The sequence below is a fragment of the Corvus moneduloides genome, chromosome Z, assembly GCF_009650955.1.
Source record: "Corvus moneduloides isolate bCorMon1 chromosome Z, bCorMon1.pri, whole genome shotgun sequence".
Lineage (NCBI taxonomy): Eukaryota > Metazoa > Chordata > Aves > Passeriformes > Corvidae > Corvus > Corvus moneduloides.
Window position 1 is genome coordinate 23743237 of NC_045511.1, and position 25307 is coordinate 23768543.

General features: G+C 39.8%; 1 protein-coding gene across 2 annotated transcripts in view; it reads right to left on the minus strand.

Annotated features, from left to right (window-relative positions):
- The window catches only part of JMY (junction mediating and regulatory protein, p53 cofactor), a 69583-nt gene extending 49015 nt beyond the window's left edge, over window positions 1-20568 (minus strand). For both annotated transcript variants that reach the window (XM_032095986.1, XM_032095985.1), the window contains exons 1-2: window positions 19404-20568; window positions 2034-2207 (exon numbers count right to left, since the gene is read on the minus strand). In XM_032095986.1, coding sequence (XP_031951877.1) covers window positions 2034-2207; window positions 19404-20243 — 1014 coding nt within the window. In that variant the 5' untranslated portion in view covers window positions 20244-20568. The remainder of the gene's footprint in view (window positions 1-2033; window positions 2208-19403) is intronic.
- Between the last annotated feature and the right edge of the window lie 4739 nt (window positions 20569-25307).

Genomic DNA, 25307 nt, shown 5'->3' on the forward strand with positions numbered 1-25307 from the left:
CATTCTGGGTTGTTTCGTTTTTGGTTTGTTGTTTGGTGGGGTTCTTTTCCAAAGAAGGAATCTGGATACAATAGAGATGTCCTTCTCTAAAAAGCTTCCACTGATTAGACAGAACTTGTTTCTCCCTTGCCTCCTGTAGGCTTGTATCTTCCTTAAAATTTCACAGAACAGCAGAAATTTAACACCAGATGAGATATATTCCAATTTTTATGTCTTGCTCCAAAAGGAGAACACACTCTTCCCAAAGATTACAGGTGATGTATTAACTTCCTTCTAAACTCATTGTGAAAACTGACAAAATTAATCTGATTAAAATACTTAAAACCTCCCAAATTCTTTAAAAAAAAACCCCAAGACCCAAAACCAAACAAAAACAACTTCCCCACAAATCAGAAACAGATACCTAATACACAAAACGTCTAAAACATTAAAGCCTGCCAGAAAAACATATGCAACAAGTTAATACAAACCATTTCATGCACAAGTTCTATTTATAAACCATTTCTTCAACCCTAGCTACCCAGTATAATATATGTTTTGTCATCATAGATACAAGTACTGCTTTCTCTCAAACGATGAAAGGAAAAACAAGAGATGGCATCTTTCTCTACTGCATTATACAGATGACCAAGTTTTTTAACTCAAAAATTGCCAAATTAGGAAGAGAATATAATGTACATTAGAAGAAATTCCATACAACTAAAACAGTCAACCACAGAACACACCTCTGAAGTTTACCAACATTACTACTTCAGGAAGAATATGAAATGATGCATTTTAAAAGTGGAATTCAAGAGAGTACTGAGGTTTAAAAAAATCGAAACAGAGCAAAACACAACTCTTAATATGTATTTCTACTCATTGTAATATTTACCTTCTCTTATTTTACAAAAGAACAAACAATCTTTTTCTCTACTATTAATTCAAATAAAATGGGAATTATTTCATCATGCTTTGAAGAATGCTTTTTAATAAATGTCATGTTTATAGTCTTCAACTGTGTAATACATCTTAAAAAAATATTCGTGACAATTCTCTGTGCAGCAACATTTATCATTCACGAGAAAAAAAAAGCACTTTTAGTTAAAACATCACCACATTATAAAACCAAGTTCATTTAAGATTGCTGAGATTCCTGAAAAATTACTTTAGGCACACAATCAAAATAAAACTAGTACACCGTAAATCCTTTTGCCTCCCTCCCTCATTCTTTCTCAAAATCAGAGAGAAACACTGTTTTTAAGTTGAAAATAGTAAAAATAATGTTGGCTAATTGAACTAGGTGTCAAGCTGAGAGAAAATTACATTTACAATAAAAGTTAAATGAAACAAAATTTTAGCTTAGAATCAGAAGGCTGCAGTCTTAATAATCTGCATAGGAACTAATAATTTTATCCAAAGTACTTCTATGATGCAATAAAGACAACATTGGTTAATTGTGGCTAAGCATTCAAGATCAGAATTACTTTCAAATATAACAAACACTCATTCTAGAACAATTTTACCAAAAAGTGGTATTCTTCAGATGGCTTTTTTAGCTCTTAGGAAAATATACTGCTCAAGTGTTACAACAAATTATATATTTTAATATGGTTCCATGTGTTTAAGTCTTTTGCAACATCACATAAAAAGCTACTGACTTCCCACAGTTCACCAGATAATCTCAGGAAACTAAAATGAAAAGTAACTTCCTATGTAATCTTCTAGAATTAACAATAGTATAAATACTGCACATCTCTTTGTATTTTATATATTACTCAATATTCCCAGTAACCACAAAATTTTAAGTTTGACCTATTTAATTCAGCCATGCATTTGAAGGGTAAGATAGTAAGATAAACAGACAGCGTTTAGCTATGTATGTCAGACGTCCTCACTCTTCAAAAGCACGCATCTGAGTGAAGAGCCCAGAAAAATAGGGTCATCATCTAGTGGAAAAATAACACTTTGTATACCGCATAACAGAACTAGTAAATAGGAACTAAAAAGCAGAACTTCCCAATTAATAAGAATCTCAGTTGCCTTTGCCCTACCTTTATCTGCTGTCTTCTAAGCATCGCAAGCTCCCTCATATCTCGGAATGGTTGCAGTAAGTACTGGTAGAGCTCCGTGGTCGCTTCTGCAAGACTACTGTAGGCCTCATCTTCCATTTGGTACAGTTCAAGCAGCTCTACCATACTTTCTGTATTCTTATGTTTTTCCAGAAGCTGAAGAAAAAGTATGAGTTTTAATGAAAATATTGGAACATGCCTGCTAAAAGTGAAAGTAATTTAAAAAACATTTTTTAGCCTATCCTCATGCATCATCTTCTCCTTCCCACAAAATCACCGGACAAACAAAACAAAACAAAACAAAACAAAACAATCATAGTCCCGGAAACAAATCTTCAATTTAACCAGTTAAGTATAAGCACATCTCTGACAACCTTAACTGACCAGCACTCAGATGGATCTTTTCATTTCCAAAAATTATTGGAAGGTAATGAATATGAGCACAAAGACAGCAGAAAAAACCAACTTAAAACAACAACTTAATGTAGCAATCCGGTATGCTACTTCAGACACTTCCCACTTTCGAGTATCAGAGCAGGGAGAAAAGGAGTGATAGAAAAGGAGACAAGAAGAGGAGTTGCATTTTGAACTTCCTACATTTTTGAGAATTTTTGGTTTTGTGTTTTTTTGTCAGTCTATTATTTAGACCCACACAGCCCCCACCACATCAGTGTGGCTTCAGACACAGAGAGGCATCTATACAAAACAAAACTTCCTAGAAAGTTTAATCAAAAAACTTCAAATGTATGAAGTTTTCATTAATTTTAACTTTACAAGGGGAATTACCTTGTTATAATCTTTAAAAAATACTTAGCTGTTAGTATAAAACTACCTTAATTCATATAAGAAAATACAACATCAATGTCTGTCTGTTCTGTCTTTTAGTGCCTATGAAGCAGAAAATTCGCATGTTTGTACAAACTAGATACAACGTATGATTTTTTTATTGTATATGCTCCCTTTGCATCTATTTTCAGCATTTGCCTGAGCAGACTTTACATGGTGCTGGAAACGCTTCACCATTTCTAATAAAAAATATTCAGTTGTTTAATAAAAGCTAATCTCATACAGACATGTGGAATACTTAATGTCTTTACAAAGGCAAGACTACCTGAAATTAATTCCCCTCTTACGTCATTTTCTAAGTCAGTCTCTTGTCCTTATCATCTCAAAAGCATATATTCACAGTCCAAGTTTATTTAAACTTACCGAAGATTAGGAACACTGTGGAATAAATACATCCTATCTTCTATTTGTTCATTCAAGTTGGATGCTAAGCCATCTGTGAAATACTCTCTGTATAGTGAACTGTGTTTCAGTTACCAGAATGGGTAAGAAAAATTTTTTTCTTCATAATGGAAAGTTTGTTTAAGGTTTGTAACTCTACCTTTGAAGCACTAAAGAAGGCTAGAGAGAGGATGCAGGGCAGAACACAGAGATGCTCACAGTGGCTTCATTTACACGTTCAGCATCAAAATAACAGTCAGATTCCATGAAAAGACAGGAAGAGCTTTCCCTTATTAAGGCTTACCAGAGAAGAAAGGTCTGGGAGAGACCATGTAGAACAGATGTGAAACTCCTCAGCAGCACAAGGCAAACTGTTTTGTTACCTGAACAATTTCACACGGAGAATTGTTCCTATCGCGAAGTCATTTGCTAAGCTCTTCTATTCTTCCAGTAGCACACAGTATCTTTTAGCATTTGAGTTCTCACTGAGAACACCACCACTGGGCATACAGTCTCTAAAACCAGCATTTTATTAACTTTTAGTGTTAGACACACATAACCTAAAACTATAGCAACCCAGATACTCTCGGACTCATGACCTAAGCCCCCATGAATCTCACACATTATTCCAACTCACTATTTGTTTTAACCATCTAGTCTAAGAAGACACCATCTTCCTCAGCTCCACTTCCATGTGACTAGAGCCTAAAAGCAAAGTTGCCATATACCACCTTTCTCCTACCTTCCCCAGGCACAATCAGAAATCCTTCTGCAGTCCCTAGGCTGTAATTATTTCTCCATCAAGCTACTAAATCTTTCTTGTCAAGCCACCCATTGCAAGAGGGTAGAGTAGCTCTACCAGTACATGACAATGTCCTTTTAGTTGCTTAGGCTATTAGTATCTTACTATTAAATAAATTTACCCCTTTGTTTCATAATGAAACCCTACTACTCCACTAGGATACAAATTCTAGAGGGCAACAAAAAATGACAATATGAGAAAATTTAATAATTTAAATATCATTAAAAGGGGAATCCTAGGTAAATTTATTCCAGGGACAGAACATTACAATGCAGGGGCTTTTTTCTTTTTATTCACAGCCCATTCTTAAAGCCTATTTAAAAGTTCTGGTATTTTGGTAGACAGGCACAACTTTGCACAAGCTGGAGTGAAAGTGCCAAGAAATGAAGGACCATTTCAATTTTATGACTATCAGTATAGTATAAAGACATCTTAAGGACACTAAAAACTAGTAGCTACATACAACTACTTGGCTGTTCAGAAAAAAAATCATGTCCATCCCTGAAATCAGTAAGGATAAAATAATGAATTATCAATACATTCCTGTGCAGACAAAAGGTAAGTAAATGGGTATAACTTCATGGTCTTGTCTGTGTCCAGTCCTATTTAGTCTGCTGTTGGGTTTACCCAAAACCTAAATCAAATCAAATCCTAATTCTCAACTCCTTCAAAAATACCAAACCTTCAATAAAAAAACAAACACAGAAGTGATGGCACGTTATTCATAAGCAATTAATAAAGAACTATAGATATATATTCTTTAACTATTAACACAAGGTAAGCTTCCATTCTCTGTTCCTAAGGCAACGATGCACACAGAATCAATTACCTGTGACTAATGAGGGCTTTCTGAATGAAAACCATGACAAAATTTCATTTAATCTGCAGTTGCAAAAAAAAAGATGTAACGAAACATGAAAAATTACTTAGAAACCAAAGGCTATCATCTTATTTGGTTTAATGCAAAGATCAATGAGCTATTCAGTAATTCTTCTACTCTTCAAAACAGGTAGGAAAGTAACCAGCCTGAGAGTACTTCTAACATACAGCCTCATTACACCCATCCATCTATTCAGACCCCATTTTCATGGAAAAACACTAACCTTGGACATAAAGCTTGAATATTGTGTTCAGCTTTGGGACCCTCACTACAAGAAAGGCATCAAGATGCCTTTCATGGAAGTGGTGAATTGTCTAGAGAACAAGTTTTTTAAGATTAGCCTAAATAAATCAAAATATCTGACTCCTGGTTAAAAACTGCTGCTCGCCCTAGCAGCTACCAGGAAAGCAGGAAGCAGAAAAACTGTAGTGTTCCATATGCAATGTGCTGCCTACTTTTCTTTCCCCAAGAGAAGAAAGATGGAGGGAAAGACCTACAAAAAATGAAATGGGATTTCTAGATACAGCACTTCTCAAAATGGTACAATACCTAATTTAAAACCCCACTCAAAAAGGTGTATTTTCCTTTCAGCAAATATCCAGTCTTCCCAAGCTGAGTAGATTAGCTTCTAGGAAAGTTCACCTGAACTACATGAACTAACTATAAAAATCAACTCTAAGTTTACTAAACAAAAGGTAATAAGATGGTATAGCTAATACAGCACTTGGAAATACCTTCCCAACTGCCAACCCTTTTCCCTAATCTTGCCCAATACAGGCTGGAGGTTGCTGCGGTTAATCCTAATGGAGTCTTACTCCTTCACTAAATGTACAGTTTGTTTTTTAACTGAAGGTTGTAGCCATGTGGGGATTGGTCTCTTCTCCCAAACAACAAGTCACAGAACAAGAGGAAATAACCTCAAATTGTGCCAGGTTTAGATTGGATAGTAGGAAGAATTTCTTCACAAAAAGGATTGTCAAGCACTGAGACAGGCTGCCCAGCAAAGAGGCTCAGTCATCAGCCCTTGGGGGTATTTAAAAGATGTGCAGATGTAGCACTTAAGGACTTGGTTTAGCCTTGGACTTGGCAGTGCTACATTAATGGATGGACTTGGTGATCTTAAAGGTCCTCTCTGACCTAAATGATTCTGTATAAATGGTTTAAAGGAATACAGAACTGTTCTCTCTCACATTTTGGAACTGGAGTGAGTACCAATCACCAAGTCTTTAACAACCCAGTGTGGTATGAACAGAAGACCACAGTAGCTTTGATTCTACTTCTAGACAGAGCCTTGTAAGCCGGATGAAGAGTCCAGGTGCTTTATTGCCACCAGCCTGGAAGGGGCACTGACACGGGAAATAGATGGTGAAAAACTGGCTGCACAGAGCACCTCCCATTATAACAGAGTCTGATGGAGCTTTCCTGTTCCAGATCAAAGTTAGCTGAAGCATTTTTTAGCTGGCTGCCATCCAGATAGTATTCAGACTACTAGATACCTGGGATTCTGGGACTAGCCACAGAATTAATGTCATAATGGAAACCACGCCTTCCACAGACTCACAGGTAGTTTGATTCTGTATACTCCCATTTTCACACAGGCAGTACCTAAATCAGTACCTAGCCAAGTGTCTAGACCAACCTGCAACATTAAAGCCAGGCAGTTTTCAAGCTGCTGGCATAAAATACACGAACCATTTTTGTGGCATGTTTAATGCCCCAGCGAAGACGTTCTCAGCACAGACATTCAGTGTTACTGCTCATTTACTTCAACAGTCTCAGTATGAATTTTTGACTTTCACAATTTTTTAAATTATATTATTTAAAGAAGTGGGTGGAGGAGAGCAGAGTAACATCCTGTACAGGCCTGACTAGCTCTATACCCATTGAATGCTGCATTTATTTTAAGAATCATGTTTCACAGATGTTACATTGTTCACAACTAAACGAATCCATATATTTTAGGCAACTATTATGCAGATACACTCTAACCAGCAGGAAACACTTTTTTTTTTTTTTTTTCAATTTAACAGCACATATATTTGAACTATATAATAAAGATTATTTCTGTCTTCTGTATTTTTAAAATTTTGTTCAAAAAGCTTTAAAAGCATTACAGCAGACAGTGTAATTAGGTGCAGGTTGACCTCAGCTGGAAGCATAATCCAAAGCTTGATTTAATCACAGAAGAGTCAAGTCTTATATTTCCTTCGCTAATACTCCCAAAACTTTCCCTGCTGCTCCTATTTTTTGGTGCATTTTGTAAAAACATTGTGATATGACACATAACCATTTTTAGATAAAATCATTCATAAAGATATTTTTCAGTATCTTCCTAAACTCCTTCATAGTTCTAAAATAACTACAGAATACCCTATTTTACTATGAATTTAGATTGTGAGATGCCTGACAGTATTACCTGCCATTTCCAAGAAGAGTTCTGAAGATTTAAATTGAAGCATATTCAGTTTCACGGGTAAAACTGTGGATAGCTGTTGTTGGAGAGGAGTACTGCAGAGTAGTTTTTAGATACTCCATCCTTTGTCCTGAGAACAGCAGTCCTAAGAGTAAAATTCTCAACTCTCCTGATGATGCACTGGAAATACTCCACAATGAGCCTCAGACAATGAGTTATAAAGAAGTAAAGCTACAGAGTACATAAAACCTGTATACAAAATTTTAGCAACTGAACTTAGAAGGCAACCCTTTTTTTGCATCAGAACGTGCTTAGAACTGTTTCTCTTTAAACAAAAAAATCATTGTTAAAAGCAAACACACTCCCACATGTCCTGACAATAAGCACGAGCCTCAATTACATTAAATCTTCACTACAGGCAAACTGCTTTTCTCACTCTTACAAACATGTGATCCTGTACTTAAACGTAACCCATTATAGTTAAAAGCTTAAGACTCGCCAGGACATCCAGCTGTTTGCATGATTGCATTGCCATCAATAATCCTTACCTTTGTAGTAAAAAAAGATCAGTTGCATTACTGTAGCAGTAACAGACCAAAGCCTGACTCTCCCACACAGATCTGAAGTACATTTTACTGCTAGGGCAGAAATCATCTAAGAGAATGCAAAATCTAGATACGGAGGGAGGATGTCATAAATAAATTAGATAATACTGACTAGCATGGGAAGTGCTGGATCCAGCACCACATCTGTCTAACCTCTTAAGATTTACAAAAGATAAAAAACAAGTGAATTCCATACTAACTTATTTGGAAACAACACAGCAATTGACCACCTACTGAGTGCACAAAAAGTGTCCAGTTTTTTTCAAAGAGGCTTCTGAAGACAGGGACTTGAAGTGCACTGCCAAGTTTATTGTCTGCATTTGGAGAAGGTTTTTTAAATGGTTGTTTAAAGAAGAGCTGAGCTAATTCAACTAATTAAACCAAAAGCACACATAAAACGTACATAACAAACAAGATCCAAGTTCACATGTATTCAAAAAAAATGAACCGCAAACGAAAGAGAACCCAACAAAGATACTGGAAAGCAAAACATGGGGTGTTTAAAACACAAAAAAGTAAGAAACAACATGTCCATAAGATGTGTTATCTAGGCTTCTCTGAAGAGCCGCTAATATAAAATGAACTATGTTATTCCCCTTTAAACACTACTTAAAACAGTCCTTTACCTGCACACAGCAAGCCTATGTACCTCAGCACATGTATGCAGAGATGTTATGGGTGGGTGGCAAGGATTTTGTACCAGGGGGGCTACAGAAGTGGCATCTGTGAGAAGATGCCAGAGGTGTCCCCCATGTCCAACAGAGCTAAAGCCAGTGAGCTCCAAGATGGACCCGCCACTGGCCAAGGCCAAATCCATCAGCAACCACATAGCATCTCTGGGATAATGCATTCAAGATGGGGAAAGACTGCTGGCACAACAACTGAAGCCCAAGAAAGGAGCAAGAACAGGTAAGAGGAACAACTCTGCACACACCAAGGTCAGTAAAGAAGAAGCTGGAGGAGGTTCTACAAACACCAGTGTAGAGATTCCCTTGCAAGCTGTGGAAGACGCCATACCGGAGCAGATGGATGAGCCCTGAAGTAAAACACCATTTCATAGAGAGCCCATGCGGGAGCAGGTTCTTGGCAACCTGTGGCCCCATGAATGAGGGAGTCCATGCTGGAGAAGTTTTCTGACAAGACCTATGATCTCATGGAGGACAGACACTGGAGCAGTCTGGTCCCCAAGGACTGCACCCCATGAGATGGACTCATACTGCCAGAAGTCCATGAAGGTCTGTCTCCTGTAGGTGGGTCACCATGCTAGAGCAGGGGAAGAGCACAAAGAGGAAGGTGTGGTAAAGAAAACAGATGATGAACTGACCACAACCCAGCTTCCCTTTCCTCCTATGCCATCCAGGGAGAAAACATAGAAAAATCAGTAGGGAAGTTGAGCCCATGATGAAGGGAGGGATGGTGTAACGATGTTTTATGATTTGGTTTGACTTTTCATTATCAAACTCTGATTTATTTGCAATAGATTAAATTGATTTCCCCCAGATGATTCTGTTTCACCTGTGACAGTAACTGGTGAGTGATCTCTTCTTGTCCTTATCTTGACCCTATCATTTTCTCACCCTATCCAGCCGAGGAGGGGAGTCACAGAGCAGCCCTGGTGGGCACCTGGTGGACAAAATCTACCCACCACAAGAGTGCAACCCAGAAGCATATGACCAGCAGACTGCTAGGCTTCTTTTCACTCCTATCAGTTATCTTCACTTATACTCAGGTTAACAGCTCCTGGACAGTAACAATTGCTTTTGTCCAGATCATTTACACAGCCTACCAAAACACATCTCATTGCAACATACTACCGGTAATATAACTCCACAGAAAAGGAAGAGAACTGAACTGAGTGACAAAAACTGAAGCAGTATTTTAATGCAGCCAAGTGAGCCAAAACATTACTTCCATGTATGCATCATTACTGAACAATGCAATTTCTACCACACAAAATTCTAAACAGAAATCTCCGCAGAACTGTATGTACATACGTAACTTGTTGGAAAATCACAAGGCTCAGGCATAAAGCTGTCAGCTCTGACAACAACATATGGAACACTAGATCTCTTCTGAAAGCTCGAGAGGGAGACGTCAACAATTAAAAACTACGCATCTCCCTCCCTGTAAAGAAGACAAACATGTAACACCATGTGGCGTTTTTTTAGCTGGTACTTGTCTGGTCACCATACCTTGCTGTGATGTGGCTGTGCCACTCCTGAGTTAGACTGTCATGTCAAATGAGTGTTTATAAATACCAGGTATTAGTTCGAATTTAGTGTATTACTCTAGCATAGAAGTCATAGCAAACAAGGGCTAACTGCATCGGAGCACTCATTATACAGGAGCGCTAGGTTTTCCTTTTCTTGTCAGTAACACAGAAATAGGTATTTACATTGTAACATAATTCGATTAATAAAATAGATCTGTTTAGATCTGTATTTCAGACTTATTACAGCATTTTGGGACCCCTTTCCTTTGAAAAGGTGCAAAATAACTAAAAGCTAAAGTCACTAATGAATCACTGGTAGTTAGGAACATAGTAACTCTGAACAAAAAGACTTCTAGGCAACGCCCCACCCTGAAGGCTTGGCAAAGAACTTACTTTACAGGTATCCTAATGAGTTCTAAGTAATTTTTTTTTCTGCAAGTCAGAAGACTGAGAACATACATTACACAAGTGCTCAGGCTGTGCCATAAAATACTATAACTTCTGGTCCACAGATTATCTTCTTCTGTGCTTCTGAACCATGCTGTTAGTCAGGAAAATATACTCAAGATACTCAAAACTGACAACTATCTAAACAGACTAAGATTTGCATACAACAAATACATTTAGTTACCACATATTACAGTGCTAGTCTTAAAATCTTTCATGGAAGGTTTGCAATGTCAGGACACAGGCCTAACCAAACACCCATCTACAGTAAAGAGCAAACGTTCTTTTATGAAAACAAAGAAGAACATTTGATGGGAAGAGAAAAAAATTGAAGATGTTCAATCAATTTCACTGTGAAGTCAGCTCATGGGAATTAGATCAGCAGCACTGAATTAGTACTTTTAGCAGTTTTACAATGCATTTGGCATGGTAACAAATAACTCTCAAATGTCTGATAAGTCTACTGTCAGACTTTTAAAAATCTAATTCAAAGCAGGTAAAGCATTACGATAACACCAGATTCTAAGTACTTGTGTAGGTGAATTTGCTTTTTAAAGCTGACCCAATAGCTTGCTCCTATCAAAAGAAGATTCTACTTCCCATCCCCACTTGCCTCTCTTCTTCACAGTCTACTTTGATTCCATGTTCCTTCTGGTCTCAGGTGCCCTCTCCTCCACTTCACTGGCTTTAGTATTTCTCAGATCCTTCAACAAACTAACTCAGCATCTGGCAGAAAACTACTCTGTAGTCTCTCTTGGAGTAATTTACTGAGATTTATTGAGTTGAATCAGCATACCACAAGAACAGAGAAGCAGAACAGGAAGGAACACAAAGCTGATGGGGGGAGGACAGAAAGTGATAGCATCCCCCCCATCAACACTAGCAAGCTGATGATCCAGTTCTTCAACTCCTTTCAACAACACAGCTGATGAACCTCCTTAATTTAAGGTGGGTGACAGCTGCGAGGTAACTCAAACGGCTCTCTGTGTATTCTTTCAATGCTGGTAGAGTTCAGCCTCTACAGCACCTCATCCAACGGTGAAATCATGGACAGGCAGGCCTAAAGAAACAACATTTCACATCCCTAAATGCAATTTTTAAAGTTTCCAAGCTCAAATAACGGGAATTTTATTTAAAAGCTGAATATGTCCAAAAAAAGCCCAGTAGAGAGAACATAGTTACAGTCCACTATTAATAACGAAAGGCTAAGTAAGATATCAAGACAATCCTTAGATCCTGTATCATGCACATTTTCCTCCTACCTTAACAGCAAATACAGTAAATTACAAGCTATTAAATCACTTTCATAACAGAACAGTGTATCAGGGAAAAGCAATTTATATGAGCACCAGGGGAACACAGACTTGTATTCAGTGGTGCTAATTGTTTGGGTTGGTTTTATTCCTGTTCTTAGGGAGAAATGAATGGGAAAGGATACTCAATTTAAAAGTTATAGTGAAATAAAAACCATGCATGATAAAACACATTTGAAATTATACATACCATTTACCTATTTATTCAACTCTTCCAGAACACCTCCAATATTGCAAGTAGTTTGGGATTTTTTTAACCTCCCCTCATATATCAATATTTTCTGAATTATACTACTCTGAAGTGACAAAATGATACAATTTAAAATTTGGACATCTGATGATCATGAATAACTAATACACTACTGAAGACTAAAGATTTTGGGCTCTGAAGCCACAAGACTATTTACACCATAGAAAAATTACAAACTTTTAGAAACTTCTGGACCTGATCTACAGATTTTCCCCCTTGAAAGTTTCACAACTTAATTAATACATTAATTTCTTTTTTTTTTTCATTTCTTCTTCTTCTTCATTTTTAAAATTTCCTTACAACAGATATAAAACATGCAATGTTTTTTAAAGTTCAGGCTTTCTTTAAAAAAAAAGAAAGCCCTAATCCAAACTAGTTCTATTTTAAGCATGGGGTTCAACTAGAAAACACAGTAAGGTTCCTTCTAACATAATAATCTATGATTCTAAGTTTTTGAAAATCTTTTACAACACTCTCTCCCTAAAGTAGCTCAAAACAAGTCATGATGCAATACTGTTGCGTGAATAGTTGTGTTACTATCAATTTTAGATGACCCACACAAATTGTCTGCAAGTCACCACAAACAAATGCTAATTGTTTATTTAAATTACATTTTTCAGATTAAAAAAAAAAACAACCAAAACCATCCAGTTCCATCACACCAATATCACAGCATTTTTCCAAAAGAAGGTCAGAACCACTTGCCTACAAATGCATTTTGAAAAGTATTGTAACAGTAGATAATAAACATTTTGGGTTGTTTTATGCATTTAAGAAATCAGAAGTACTCAACTTCCTTTAAAACAAAATTTAAAGGTTTGCTGAATGACTGGAAGTGTTTTTTAACACCCTTCCAGAAGCAAATCCTAAACAAAGAAGTCCACCAAGTGTTCAGATTTGTCTGAATGGGTAATGTTTGCCATTAGTAATCCAAAAAACTCACAACCATACATTTGATATTACTACAAAAATATTACACCCAGAAATAAATAGCAAGGAAACCCAGAGATAGGGTCTTACCAATGAAAGTAACTTTCTTAGAACTGAAAGCTTTTGTGACTGGTGAGGGGAGTCATGCTGATATATCACCGGTGTTCTATTTTTATCTACATTTCCAAAGTCTGGCTTGCCAGGGAAGCTGTCTTCTCATCAAAACAGATACATATACATATTGACTAACTCGGTGATGCTCTGTATCCTTAAAATACCATTTTCCCTCTCCTCCTGTCCTATCTTCCTTCTCTCTGCACCATATTTCTGACGTCTAGGTTTTCATCTCTTCCAAAAGTGAAGTTTGGCAGATACATCTTTTGCTGGACTGAGCCCTAACTTCAACTGAATTTTTCTCCAGTAACAGCAATATCCTGGTGCATTGCAATGCTATGTTTCTAATAATACTAAAAAGTAAATGTTAAAAGCACATACTCAAAAACAAAAAATGTAGTCATTTCCAGAAATCTCTGCTTCTCAATGCCTTCTTCAGCTTTGTGGTAGCAATATTTATATATGTAAAGCACACAATCCTCCCTGATATTTGTAGAGTGTCTTGTCACGTTAAGGAAGGAAACATAAAAAGATTAAATTATTAGAGTGAATCTGCTTCTAAATTCCAAACCTGCCTGGGTAATAACACTATGTCAGCCAGAAAAGGAGAGGAAAAAAATGTTACTGGCTTAAGAAAGCAGTTTCAAACAGCATTTACTTGAAGGGAGGACATTCAATTGAAGAGAAAAGATAATGGTGAAAAAAAATGAGAAAAAATATGCAAGACAAAGGTAAACATGAAGAAAGTACAACCCAATATCATCTCAAAAAGCTAAAAAATTAAGAAAGCTGTGAATCCTGAGTAGCACGATGGATTATAGAACATATATTACATGGGTTGTTCACATCTCTTCAAAATATTCTGTCATATGAAAATGCTGTAAATGGGTACCAAAAATTTAAAACAAAAACCAGGAAAATTTATCACTGCATCTACGGAAACAAGGTGAGTATCAAGTAAAATTATCTCAGCATCAGAATACTCTCCCAAGTAAAAGACATAAATGGTTCCCCAATCTCACTTTAGGTAGTTAAAAAGACCATATATTGCTTTTTTTTTCTTTTTTTTTTTCCCTCTCCCAGGTATTTGGATAAGGAAATTAATTATGAGACCGGGAAGCTGCTGTCTTCAGTTTCTAAACATTAAGTCCAGGCCGTCTAACTAATACTGCTATATTCTACAGAATGTGCTTTTACTTTTCATCTAAGATTTAAGTTCTGTCAAGAAAGATCCAATTTTTCAAGTCAATGCCATTTTCTTTGTGTACATGTAAGTTGCCCATGTTTTGAAAAAATGTACATTGTTTTAAGTACTCTGACTTTTGGATACAGCTGCAGTAGTCATTGTCAGCTTGCACTAGTAGCAGTAGCTCAGTACTAACCAGAGTATCAATACCACGTAGGTGCCTCTCAAGAGCTTGGAGGCTACCTGCCTGTTCTACAGAGCATACCCTACAGCTGACACATTTTATTTTGGTTAGTACTAACTTACAGTACTAGTTCAGCACTTAAACAGCTTATTTACAAAGGATTTAAAATTCAGTGCTATCTACAAATAATAAGTAGGAAAAAAAGCATTCCAACAAAAGTAGCTTGGATTTCCCAAATGCTCAGCATTTCCCAAATGTTCTCCTCATGTCAATAGGAAAAAAAACCTGCACAGTATTTTATTTTAATCCTCTGTGCTCCCAACGTTTAACCCAAAGTGTTCTGCTCCGTCCTGAAACACCTTATGTATTTTCTAAACCTAATTACTGCAGTTCATATACAATATTCAGTCATTCCTTCTTCTTGTATATAAGGATGTTACATTGGTTTTGATGGGAACACTACTGCTGCTAACATTTTTTCTGTGTTACTGGAACACTGAATACTTTTTGTAATGTTTTATATTTACTTTTGCATTATTTTTGAGTCTGATGTTGAAGCTCTCCTTAAATCTCATTGTGCCTAGATGCAGATCACTGAACAGCAACCAGTCACAACACTTTTGGAAACCTTCCACTTTTGTTACAGTGCCCCACTACCTACCATATAGACATTTACTTTAGAACTCTATGCATATGGCCAAAAACAATGAAATAAAATTCTCCTAGTTACTGAGACAATCCTGAATATTATTTATTACTAATATATTAGAACAGCTTCGACAAAACAAAATATTACTGGATATTATTTACCTTTTTTGATATAAAGAGAAATGAGTGACAATATTGAAGAAATACACGCTGGAAAGTAACAAATGTGAAACTCCATGACATATAACTGAACCAATTCTTTGCCACTTCCTCTAATTTGACAAGCATATGTAATTCATTTGAAACAAAAATAAACTTGCCAACTAAACATGAAAAAGTAATTTAGAAAAAAAAATTATCTGATTAATGAAGGAAATAAAGTGACCAAATAGCTTTCCAAAACCCTACATTTTCTTCCCATACAAGTTATTACTGTAACAAAATAGATTTGTTTTTCCTTAGCCTTTCTAGCTCTTTGAATCAAAAGAAAATTAAGTCAAGCAACACAAGATAAAGGTTTTCAGGACTATTCTCATACTTATCAAATACATCACTATACAGGAGATGGAGATTAAAAAGAGCAGCAGGTCTTCACTTTCAAGGCAGTCTTAAGTCAGCCACTGAAGATAAGATACTTCCAGAATTACTTCAACATTTAATCAGGCACTTAAAAGTGTTTTGAACTTCCATATTAAATAAAAATACTTAAAAGAAGACACATAGAGCAGGGATACAAAATGGTATTTGTTTCCCTGCAAACACTAGAATTCATAGCTTTTATAAAGGAAAAAGAAAACCAAAGAAAGCTTCTGACTAGTTTTATACCTGGCACTCAAGATCCTATAGACTGTCATCCACAAAATTTCAGTCTACCAGGGCAACTAAGAGCTGTATGGAACAGCAACAGGGCTGATAATTCAAAGATGCTGAAGTAGACATGTAACGTACAGATCCGCTTCCCAAACCCTCAACTCTCTACGCAAGAGCACACAAGGAAATGTGGCTGGGGCATGACTAAGCCACCCATCCCTCCTGATCATAATTTAAACTAACACCACTTTTTATTCAGGAAAATATTCCTTCAGCCTTTTGAGAACACAGAATGGACAAAGAGATACAGCACCATTTTTGATATTACTAAACTCACAGAAATTTACAAACATGTACACTTAGCCTAGAGCAACTCTTCTATATGTAGGAAGAACACAGAGAAGAAACTGGCAAGACGAAGAATACAGAGGCAAACTTTTTCTGCCTTCTTGACACAAAGTTTAGTGTTTTGGAAATACTGCCCAGGAAGCTGCAATCCCAAATAAGGATTCAATTATATACTCTCTGTTGCAATAACATCTTTTTATCTTTTAACTGAGTACCTGAGGATTTTTTTCAACAGGTATAAACTTAATGAACAAGTTTTTACTTTAAATTACTCAACTACTCCAAAATTAATAGTTTTATTTGAAAAAAATAAAGGAAGTGCTATTTCAAAACTGCAAATCAGGCAGAAGAAAGGAATCCCAGGTCACAGAGTTCCTCTACAACTATTTTACTTACTCATCTTGGATCTGTTTCTACTTGCAACATTCTTATGGTTTATTAAAGGACTAAAATTCGGACTGAGATAAAAATTACTGTTACAAAAAGCAACAATTACTAACTGCTGTGAAAATAAACTGGCTTGTGTGTAACTTACGGAAAGCAAGCAATGTCCAAGCAGGGGATGCTTAAAACAATGAACATGAGGTTTGGTTGCTCACTTTGCTTTTCCACCCCAAAGAATACAAATCAAGAGAAATTGCAAGCATTTCTCAAGTAATAGCATAACTGCACAGGGGAATTTGTCCGGGGAAATAGAAGAGATACATGAAATAACTATAAACCAGAGGCACATTTTAAGACACTAAATCAAGGTCTTCGGAGTTGGACAATTTTACATTAATGAAGACCCTTCACATTCCCTCCTAGATACCATTCTGGTTACCCATGCTTCTCAGACACTTCCTCTTTTCCCAAGAAATTCTTGTAAGAGACAAAATTGTTTAAAATTGCTTGGATCCAACATTCCTGCTATCAGCTGACAGAATTCCAGCACAGATGGAAAAGGAAATTAAGTGTGAGATACTACATGGATTCAGTAGGTTTTCTTCAAACTACAAAAACCTTTACTTCAGAAATACCAAGCAGTGCCCATCATCCACTGCTTCATTTGCTTAGAATTGCAATGACAAAGAGGATCAGTATTTGCTTAAAATAAAGACATTTCCTGTAGACTAAGTAAACCCCTAACAGGTAAGGAAAAGAGAAACCTGAGAGCCAAGAGGGAAAGAGCAGGTCATTCCAATGGTTTCTTTTCTTAAACATGAACTACCTTTAATTAAAGAAGGATCGACTTACACAACTGACAGAAGTACAGCTGTATTGACTTTAGGTACACTACCAGACCGGTTACCACGGGAAAGGAAGGTTGTACTGTAGTCAAATACATACATAGGCTCTGCCATTTTATCTGCACCAAGTTCAGAACATTAACAGAGAATAAAATGATGCAGCTTAGAGAACCAATTTATTTTTTTGCCAGTAGTACTGGTACTAACAAAACAGAAATTGAGATTCTCCAAGAAACAAATAGTTCTTTCTCAGTAATTCCTAACTAGTGTTTCCTCAAAAACACCACATCCCTCGAGTTAGATATCTAGTTCCTAAATTCCACATGTTTAACAGGAGCTTCTTTTATCCTGCACAGCTCCTTGTAAAAACAGCTGAATTGAAGGCTAAGTCTAATCTAAGCAGACACTCTCAAGCATTCATACAGTCAAAAAAACTGTGAAAGATGGTATGTTTTCATATTCTGTGGACTAAAACTACTGTTGAATCTTATCAGACTAATTTCCAATTGTACACTACACAGCAAGATTTAATTAAGTCCTTTAAATAGACATTAAAAAAAAAATCAAAATTACATACCCTAACGCAATAGTTCGGAAATACACTTTTACACTGGCAATGCTATACTTGGATGTTCTTACCGTGATTACATCATTGATACTACAATTTTCTCATACTCAGTAACTCCAGTCACCAAGGAAAACCTTGGCCTGAACTCTACAGACTCAAAACTATGCCATCAGAGAGCAAGAAGATATGCTCACACCCCATCAAGCAAAAAAACGATCACCACCACACATTTTTTGAAAGAATATTGGCAGGCTATACGTGGTAGCTGAAGCAGCCAAACTTGACCTATATCCACAACAGAATTAAGATGATGTTTGCAAAAATAAAGAATAGTGTAACCGGATTCATACTCATAGCCACACCTTGATAGGTCCGGGTACATTCTGGACAAAGGCCACTGATGCACAAAAACAAGTGCAGAATTCTCATTTTATACTGGGGAAATCTGGGTCCTCATACAACTCAGTCCATGAAGACCGAGAAGGTGTAAAAATTCTCACATACTGATGCTAGAAGTTAGTTCAACGGACATCCTCAACTACTCTGTCTAAAACAGTACACAGTGTAAGAAAGACATGAAGCGTCCTGCAATATCCAAGTCTTGACAGACAATATCAAGAACAACACAGCAAATACCCACTAGGACCAGACAGCTAGCTCTTTTTAAAAATCCCAACTCTAATAACTTCTCAGGTAAACAAAAGTTGTACTTATTCCAACTCCATTGGAAAACATAATCTCGCTATATAAATACTAGATTCAGCACCCAGAGCCCGTATAAACCTCGAATTTTTTGGTCTCAAATGCCTAAACTGTACTGTCAAAATAAACACCACATGTTGTTGCTCTCATTTAACAGAAAAAACTCAGACCCCAACACATCCTGGTGCAAGGCAATGCAAGAACAAATATACGGGACGAAGACCTTGCCAAATCCATCGGATATTTATTTACAAAACACCCTCAATTGATTGCACAGAAAAAGGTACTGAGCCACACTCAGAGGAGTAGGGAAATCTGCACCTCCTTAAATCCTGGCCCCGGAGATCTTGGAAAGGTTAAGCCTCATCTTCTCACTAAGGAACAGGACAACGAAAACAAGGAAAAGCACGACTAAAAAAGATGTCACAGATTAAACTAAATGCCACACTGAAGTGGGGGCATCTGGACCAGGCAGTAGCCTCACCTCCTGGATGCGCCGGCGGGCCCTCTGGAGCACCTCCTCGTACCCCTTCCGTCGCAGCTCACTCAGGCTCTCGTAATACTCTTCGGGGTCGTCGGTCTCGGTGAAGAGCACCTGTGAAAGGATCTTCCAGCCACAGGTATCCAAGCTGTGAACCAAGTAAACTTGCAGCTTGTAGCACAGAGCGTCCATCTCCTGCTCGGACAGTTCCGGCGCTCCGAAGAGCACCGTCCACATGCCCGAGGGCTCCTCGGGGAAGGCAGGCAGGTAGGGCTCCAGCTCCGAGTTCACCGAGCACAGCTGCTGGTGCACGGCCCGCAAGTCTTGGAAAGAGAAGAGGCCGGCCCAGCTGCACTCCTCCCCCGCGGGCTCCGCGTCGGGAGCGCCCAGCTCGCCCGCCCGCGGCGGCGAGGGCGGCAGCGACAGCGCGGCGGCCACGTCCTCCTTCCCCAGCTCCAGCACCTCGATCTCCTCGGCGGCACCTGCCGCCTCCGGGCCGCGCTGCGGCCTCCGGGCCGGGCTGCCCTTGGCGCGCAGCGGGCTCTTGGGCAGCGCCTCGGCCCGGGGATGGGCGCAGCCCCGGGGCGGCCCCGGGTCCTTGCGCACCGCGGGGCCGCCGGCCTTGGAGGTGGCTCCGGCCTCGGGGCCGCCGCGGCGCAGTTCGCGGGATCCGCTGCGCTGGCGCTGAGCCGTGCGGTTGTGGCAGGTGATGGCGAACTTGCCCTCGATCTCGTTCCAGGCCACGATGAAAGCGAACTTGTGCTTCTCCCGCTCCTGGAAGGCGTGCGGCCTGACGGCCACCCAGTCGGCCTCCAGCGTCTCCTCCAGGGCGAAGGCGGACATGGCGCTGCGCGGCTCCGCACACGGGCACACGCCACCCGCCCTCCGCGCTCCCGTCCCGTCAGCTGCTCCGCAGCCCCGCGCCGCCTTACCGCCCACCACCAGCCATCTTAGCGGCCGGGGTACGAGGGGGAGGGTGCGCTGCTTCCCCACCGGAGTGACGAGGGAGAAAGGGCGGACGGGAATCGCCTCCTCCCGCTCCCCGCGCGGGACCCGCCGGTCACGAACGCGGACAATGAGCGGCGCCCCCGCGCAAGCACCGCACGCGTCACGTGGGGCGGGATCTGTTTACAAGCGGCGGCGCTGCGGCAACTCCGCGCCGGCCCCGCCCCCCACGGGCCTGCGGCAGCCCCGCCCCCCACGGCGCCGTCCCCCATTGGCGGAGGGCGGAGGGCGGAGCCTCGCGCCCCGGCCACGCCCCTTCGCCGCGGAGCCGCCACGCTCTCGGTGCCTCGGTGGGCGGGACAGGCGGCGCCCCGCCCCTTCCCTCGGAACTCCAACGGGGCCGTTCGGGCGCCCCCGCGCTGCGTGGTGCCGAGGGGCCGCTAGGGGGCGGTGCGCAGCGGGTTGTGTGGGGACGGTTCACAGGGGGCGGTCAGAGGGAGGTGGTGCGGGGTGGGAATGGTTCAGTGGTTGTTGTGCGTCTTAATTCTGACTGGGGATTAAAGCAAAATACTTAAAAGATTAGTTGTCAGGAGCACCTAGCGGCACGCCGTGGTTAGCCTGCAAAACAGTGCAGCTTGTGTGACGAGTCCTAGCGACAAGGGCATGTTCTCAAATAGCCTATCCGAGGCAGTTGCGTACTTTAAAACTGAAGGAAACTGCACTGAGACCTGGCCTTTTGTGCTCACCACATTGGCCAGTCCTTCTTGGGAATTTTCAGTGCCTGCAGTATTTTCCCAGGTTGCCAATTTTACTGCAGAGCACGTAGGTTTCAGTGAGGTTGGACAGACAACTCTCAAAAGCTTGTCTGAAAGGAATGATCAATCCCCTGTGATTCCCTCAAGGGAAGCTCTTTCCTGCTGCCCTTTGGGATATCCCATTTCTCCTCATGTACAAATGAACAAAAATATTTCTTAGTAGAACAAACCCAAAATACCTGCATCGAAAATAAGATTGGTGGACAATATACATTGGCCCATATGGTGGGCTGACCTTGTCTGGATGCCCCTTTATCAGTCCCCCTTTTCAGCTTTTCTCTCCCCTAAAAAGGGAGAAAAAGTAAATGGAAAACAACCAGTAGATTGAGATAAGGTAGTTTACTGAAACAAAAGCAAAAGGTTGCGTACAAGCTAAAGGAAAAAGACAAAGATTTTGTTATCTACTTACCAGCAGCAACTGATGTCTGGCCATTTCCTGGGAAGCAGGGCTTCAACACATATAACTGTTGTCTTCTGTTTTCTCTTACATCAAGACAACACCAGATTACACAAATGCCATAACTTGCTAGCAGTATTAATTATTAGTATTAAACAGCTCACTGTAGGGATGAACAAGGACTGCAGGAGCCTGCATAATAAATCCATCCACATCAATCCTGGGCAGAGAAAGGGGGATGTATTCCCTCATCATCTCCACAAGACAGCTCCCCCAGCATGGCAAAGCCATCAAGGTAAGGGCAAAAGAGTCATTGTTCGTATTAATGTGTTCCCAAACTTGGCAAAATAAAAAGATAAGCAGCTGACAAACTTAGTACCCTGCAAGGGAGCTTGCTACTTAATAACCACAATAATGATAGCATGCATGATATAAAACTGTCATTTTCTCACCCGATATTGGGAGCAAAAAAGAACTGTGGTGGCTTGACCTTGGCTGGATGCCAGGTGCCCACTAAGCCACTTATCACTCCCCCTCCTCAGCTGGTCAGGAGACAGAGAATAAAACTGAAGACAACTTGTGGGTTGAGAGCATTTTACTAAAGCAAAAGCAAAAGATTGCATGTACACAAGCCAAGGAAAAAGACAAAGGTTTTATTCCCTACATCACATCAGCACGCGATGTCAGGCCACTTCCTGGGAAGGAGGACTTCAGCACAAGTAGCCATTGCTCTGTAAGACAAATGTAAATAACAAATGCCTCCTCCTTCTTCCTCCTTTTCCTAGCTTTTACATCTTTGATGGTATTCCATGGAACACCCCTTTGGTCTGTTTGGATCAGCTGGCCTATTTGTGTCCCCTCCCAAGATCTTGCTCACCCCCAGCCTACTGATGGGGGGGCAGAATGTTGGGGAGACGGCGCTGGTGCTGTGCCAGTGCTGTCCAGCAGCAGCCACACAGTGGTGTGTTATCAACACCCCTGTAGCCACCAGTGCAAAGCACAGCACTGTGAGGGCTGCTGTAAGGAAGATTAACTTCTCAGCTAGACCAAGTATAGCCCATCGGTGATATTGTTGTCCTGCTCCAAATTAGAGGAAGCACCAAGGAAATAAAAAATTTTCATTAGCATTTTCCAGGAAAGCCAGAGTGAGTCACAACCTTTTTCTAAAGCTACTGTATTGACTAGCATCCTGTCTTTGGAGGCTGAGGTAATTGAGATGGGCCTCTGGCAGTCCAAACATTCTCTGGACATTAACCAAGCAACCTCATGTGTGCAAGAGAATGGAGGTTACATCTAAAAGTCCTAGCTGTTAGAAAAAAAGAAGGAATGATGGCTCAGCATCCCAAAGATGTACCATCTCTCTGTTCTTAAGGTGACTTTTTCTGTACATCTTGGATTGCAGCATTCTTTCCTATTACTGTAAATGGAGGCATCAGATCAAAGCACCTGTGAAATTATGTGAAAGAGATTTGAGTATACCCCATGCAGAAGTGGTGAAGCAAGCAAGCAAAGAATACATTGGTGGAGGAAGTGCAGTATCTTTGTGTGAAGTATTCAGGGTGTTTGCAGAATCTCCTTCTGTGGAGACATTCAAAACCCACCCGGATGTGTTGCTTGTCACCTGCTGTAGGTGACCCTGCCTTGACAGGAGGGTTGGCCTTGATGATCTCCAGAAGTCCCTTCCAACCCTAACTATTCTGTGATTATGTTATTCTCTTAAACAATTTTTTGTAGATGAATGTAAGCAGCAGGCCATGCTGCTTTTTAATGCGTGAAAGAAAATACAATGAAGATGCAGCAATATATATCTCTCCATATATCTCCAGGCTTAAGAAAATTTAACATGGATCAAATATTTTTCCTCAGGCAAAGGATGAGAGTCCTGGTATTTCAGGTGCATTAGTGTAGAGGCTGAGGTATTCTGGCTGTTTTCAGACTGCAGAGGAGCAAACTGGTATGATTTAAAGCCAGAATTAGGTAAATGTAGCATTTAGAAGCTGGCTGAAAACTAGTCTGAAATAACTTGGCTACAATCAAGTTTCTGATAGGCCTCTTTTGAGGCACAGGAAAGCCATACTATCAGTCCCAATAGCTGTCATACTTTGCTAAAATTGTACCCTTACAGAAAAATCTGCAAGGAAATAACAACTTTTTAAAATTACATTATCAATAAGTACTGAGTAGCCTTCATAGTAGGTTCTGTATTGGGGGACATCCGTAACTCTTCATTCATAAAAATACAGAGTAGTCTTTTCAGATGTTAGTGAATTGTTTTAACGGTGGTTAAAGGAAATACATCACAGGTTGTTCCTGAGTAAACCAGCAAAAAATTAAAACTGCATTTTAAAAGACCTAGATTGCCTTCTGTTTGTGGTGGGGTGTACTGGACCCTTCATCACTATAAAGAAGTGGGTTATGTAGCACTCAATCCACCTGAGTTATTGATTCACATGCCTTAAAAAGGTGACAAGTTTGCAGCAACTGAAAGAACTACTGGGGAGTCTCTGAAAAAAAACTCAGAGCTTTCTGGAGAGAAGCGAATTGCTGCCATGCTGCTACTGAGGGCATGACACTTCAGCACATGGGGATCCTGCCACTATCATGGAAATTGCATGCCTGAGAGGCCTGGTTACCTTACCAAGAGGATTGTTGGAAGTAGCAACAAGCTGGATTATTATGTTTATGGAGCCAAAGCTTTTGAGAGCCACAAGAGTGCTGTCACTAGTGATCTGAAATGTAAGGTTAGGAATTCAACTGATTTCCTATTTCTTTGTAAGAAGTGGGTCAAGTGCCAGAACTTTTAAGGCAGGAAGTACTTTGAGTCATTGCTATCCCTGCTCAGTCTCCAAGCAGTGATACTTAATAAGATCTTGAACTAGTAATACAGCAAAGAGTAGGTTTTCAAATTTCCAGGAGTTTTCTGCTTTTTCTGCCTAGCAGTATTATCTCCCTGAGCCTCTATTTGCTGGTTATATCAGTGTGATCTCAGTTCAGGCCGGTGTTGAGAGAACAGGGAAACTGTAGAATCCAAATCTGGCAGAAAAGGTGACCTGCCTAGGCAGATCCACACATAATATATGCAGAACTGAGCTGGCGGTGGGATGAAATCCTATGGAACTGCACATATACATTTACTTGCACATGTGTGAGGTAGATTAGTAATTGCCGGGTGTAAAAGGTTTGAATAACCTGAACCATTGCAGAGTGATCTCACCTGATGCTGCCTAAATTGTTTTTTGCATGCTGATGTTGTGAACACGAATAGAAATATTCCTCTAAGTGTTTATACAAGCATTCCATCACCTAGTCTGTGATTCCTGCAGCATGCTGCAGGCTGAACTGAAATTATACCCATCCGGATCTGAACCCTTGAACACCTCAGATAAAGTAGCTTTAGTACAAAATGTTCATGAGAAACCAGGCCTCATCTGGGAAGCCTGGTTTAAGGTTTGATCAATTCCAAACACCTCCTGTGGCAGAGTCATTTCCGCCCAAATACAAGACTGTAGAGTCTCAGTTAACCAGTTAACTCAGTTAACGGAATTTCTTTGGGCAATTGAGATGAAAGGGGGAGGTAATTCAACAGTGTGCTTCAAAGTACTGTAGGATCAGGACTAGGTTTAGGTGTCCTGAAATTGCTGTTAAGTACTGTGCTTAACAATGTGATGCTATGCTGGACTAACATTTTTAATAGTTTTCTATTGATGGTATGATTCAAATTTTAGTGTGGGCAAGCCAAATTGCAATATC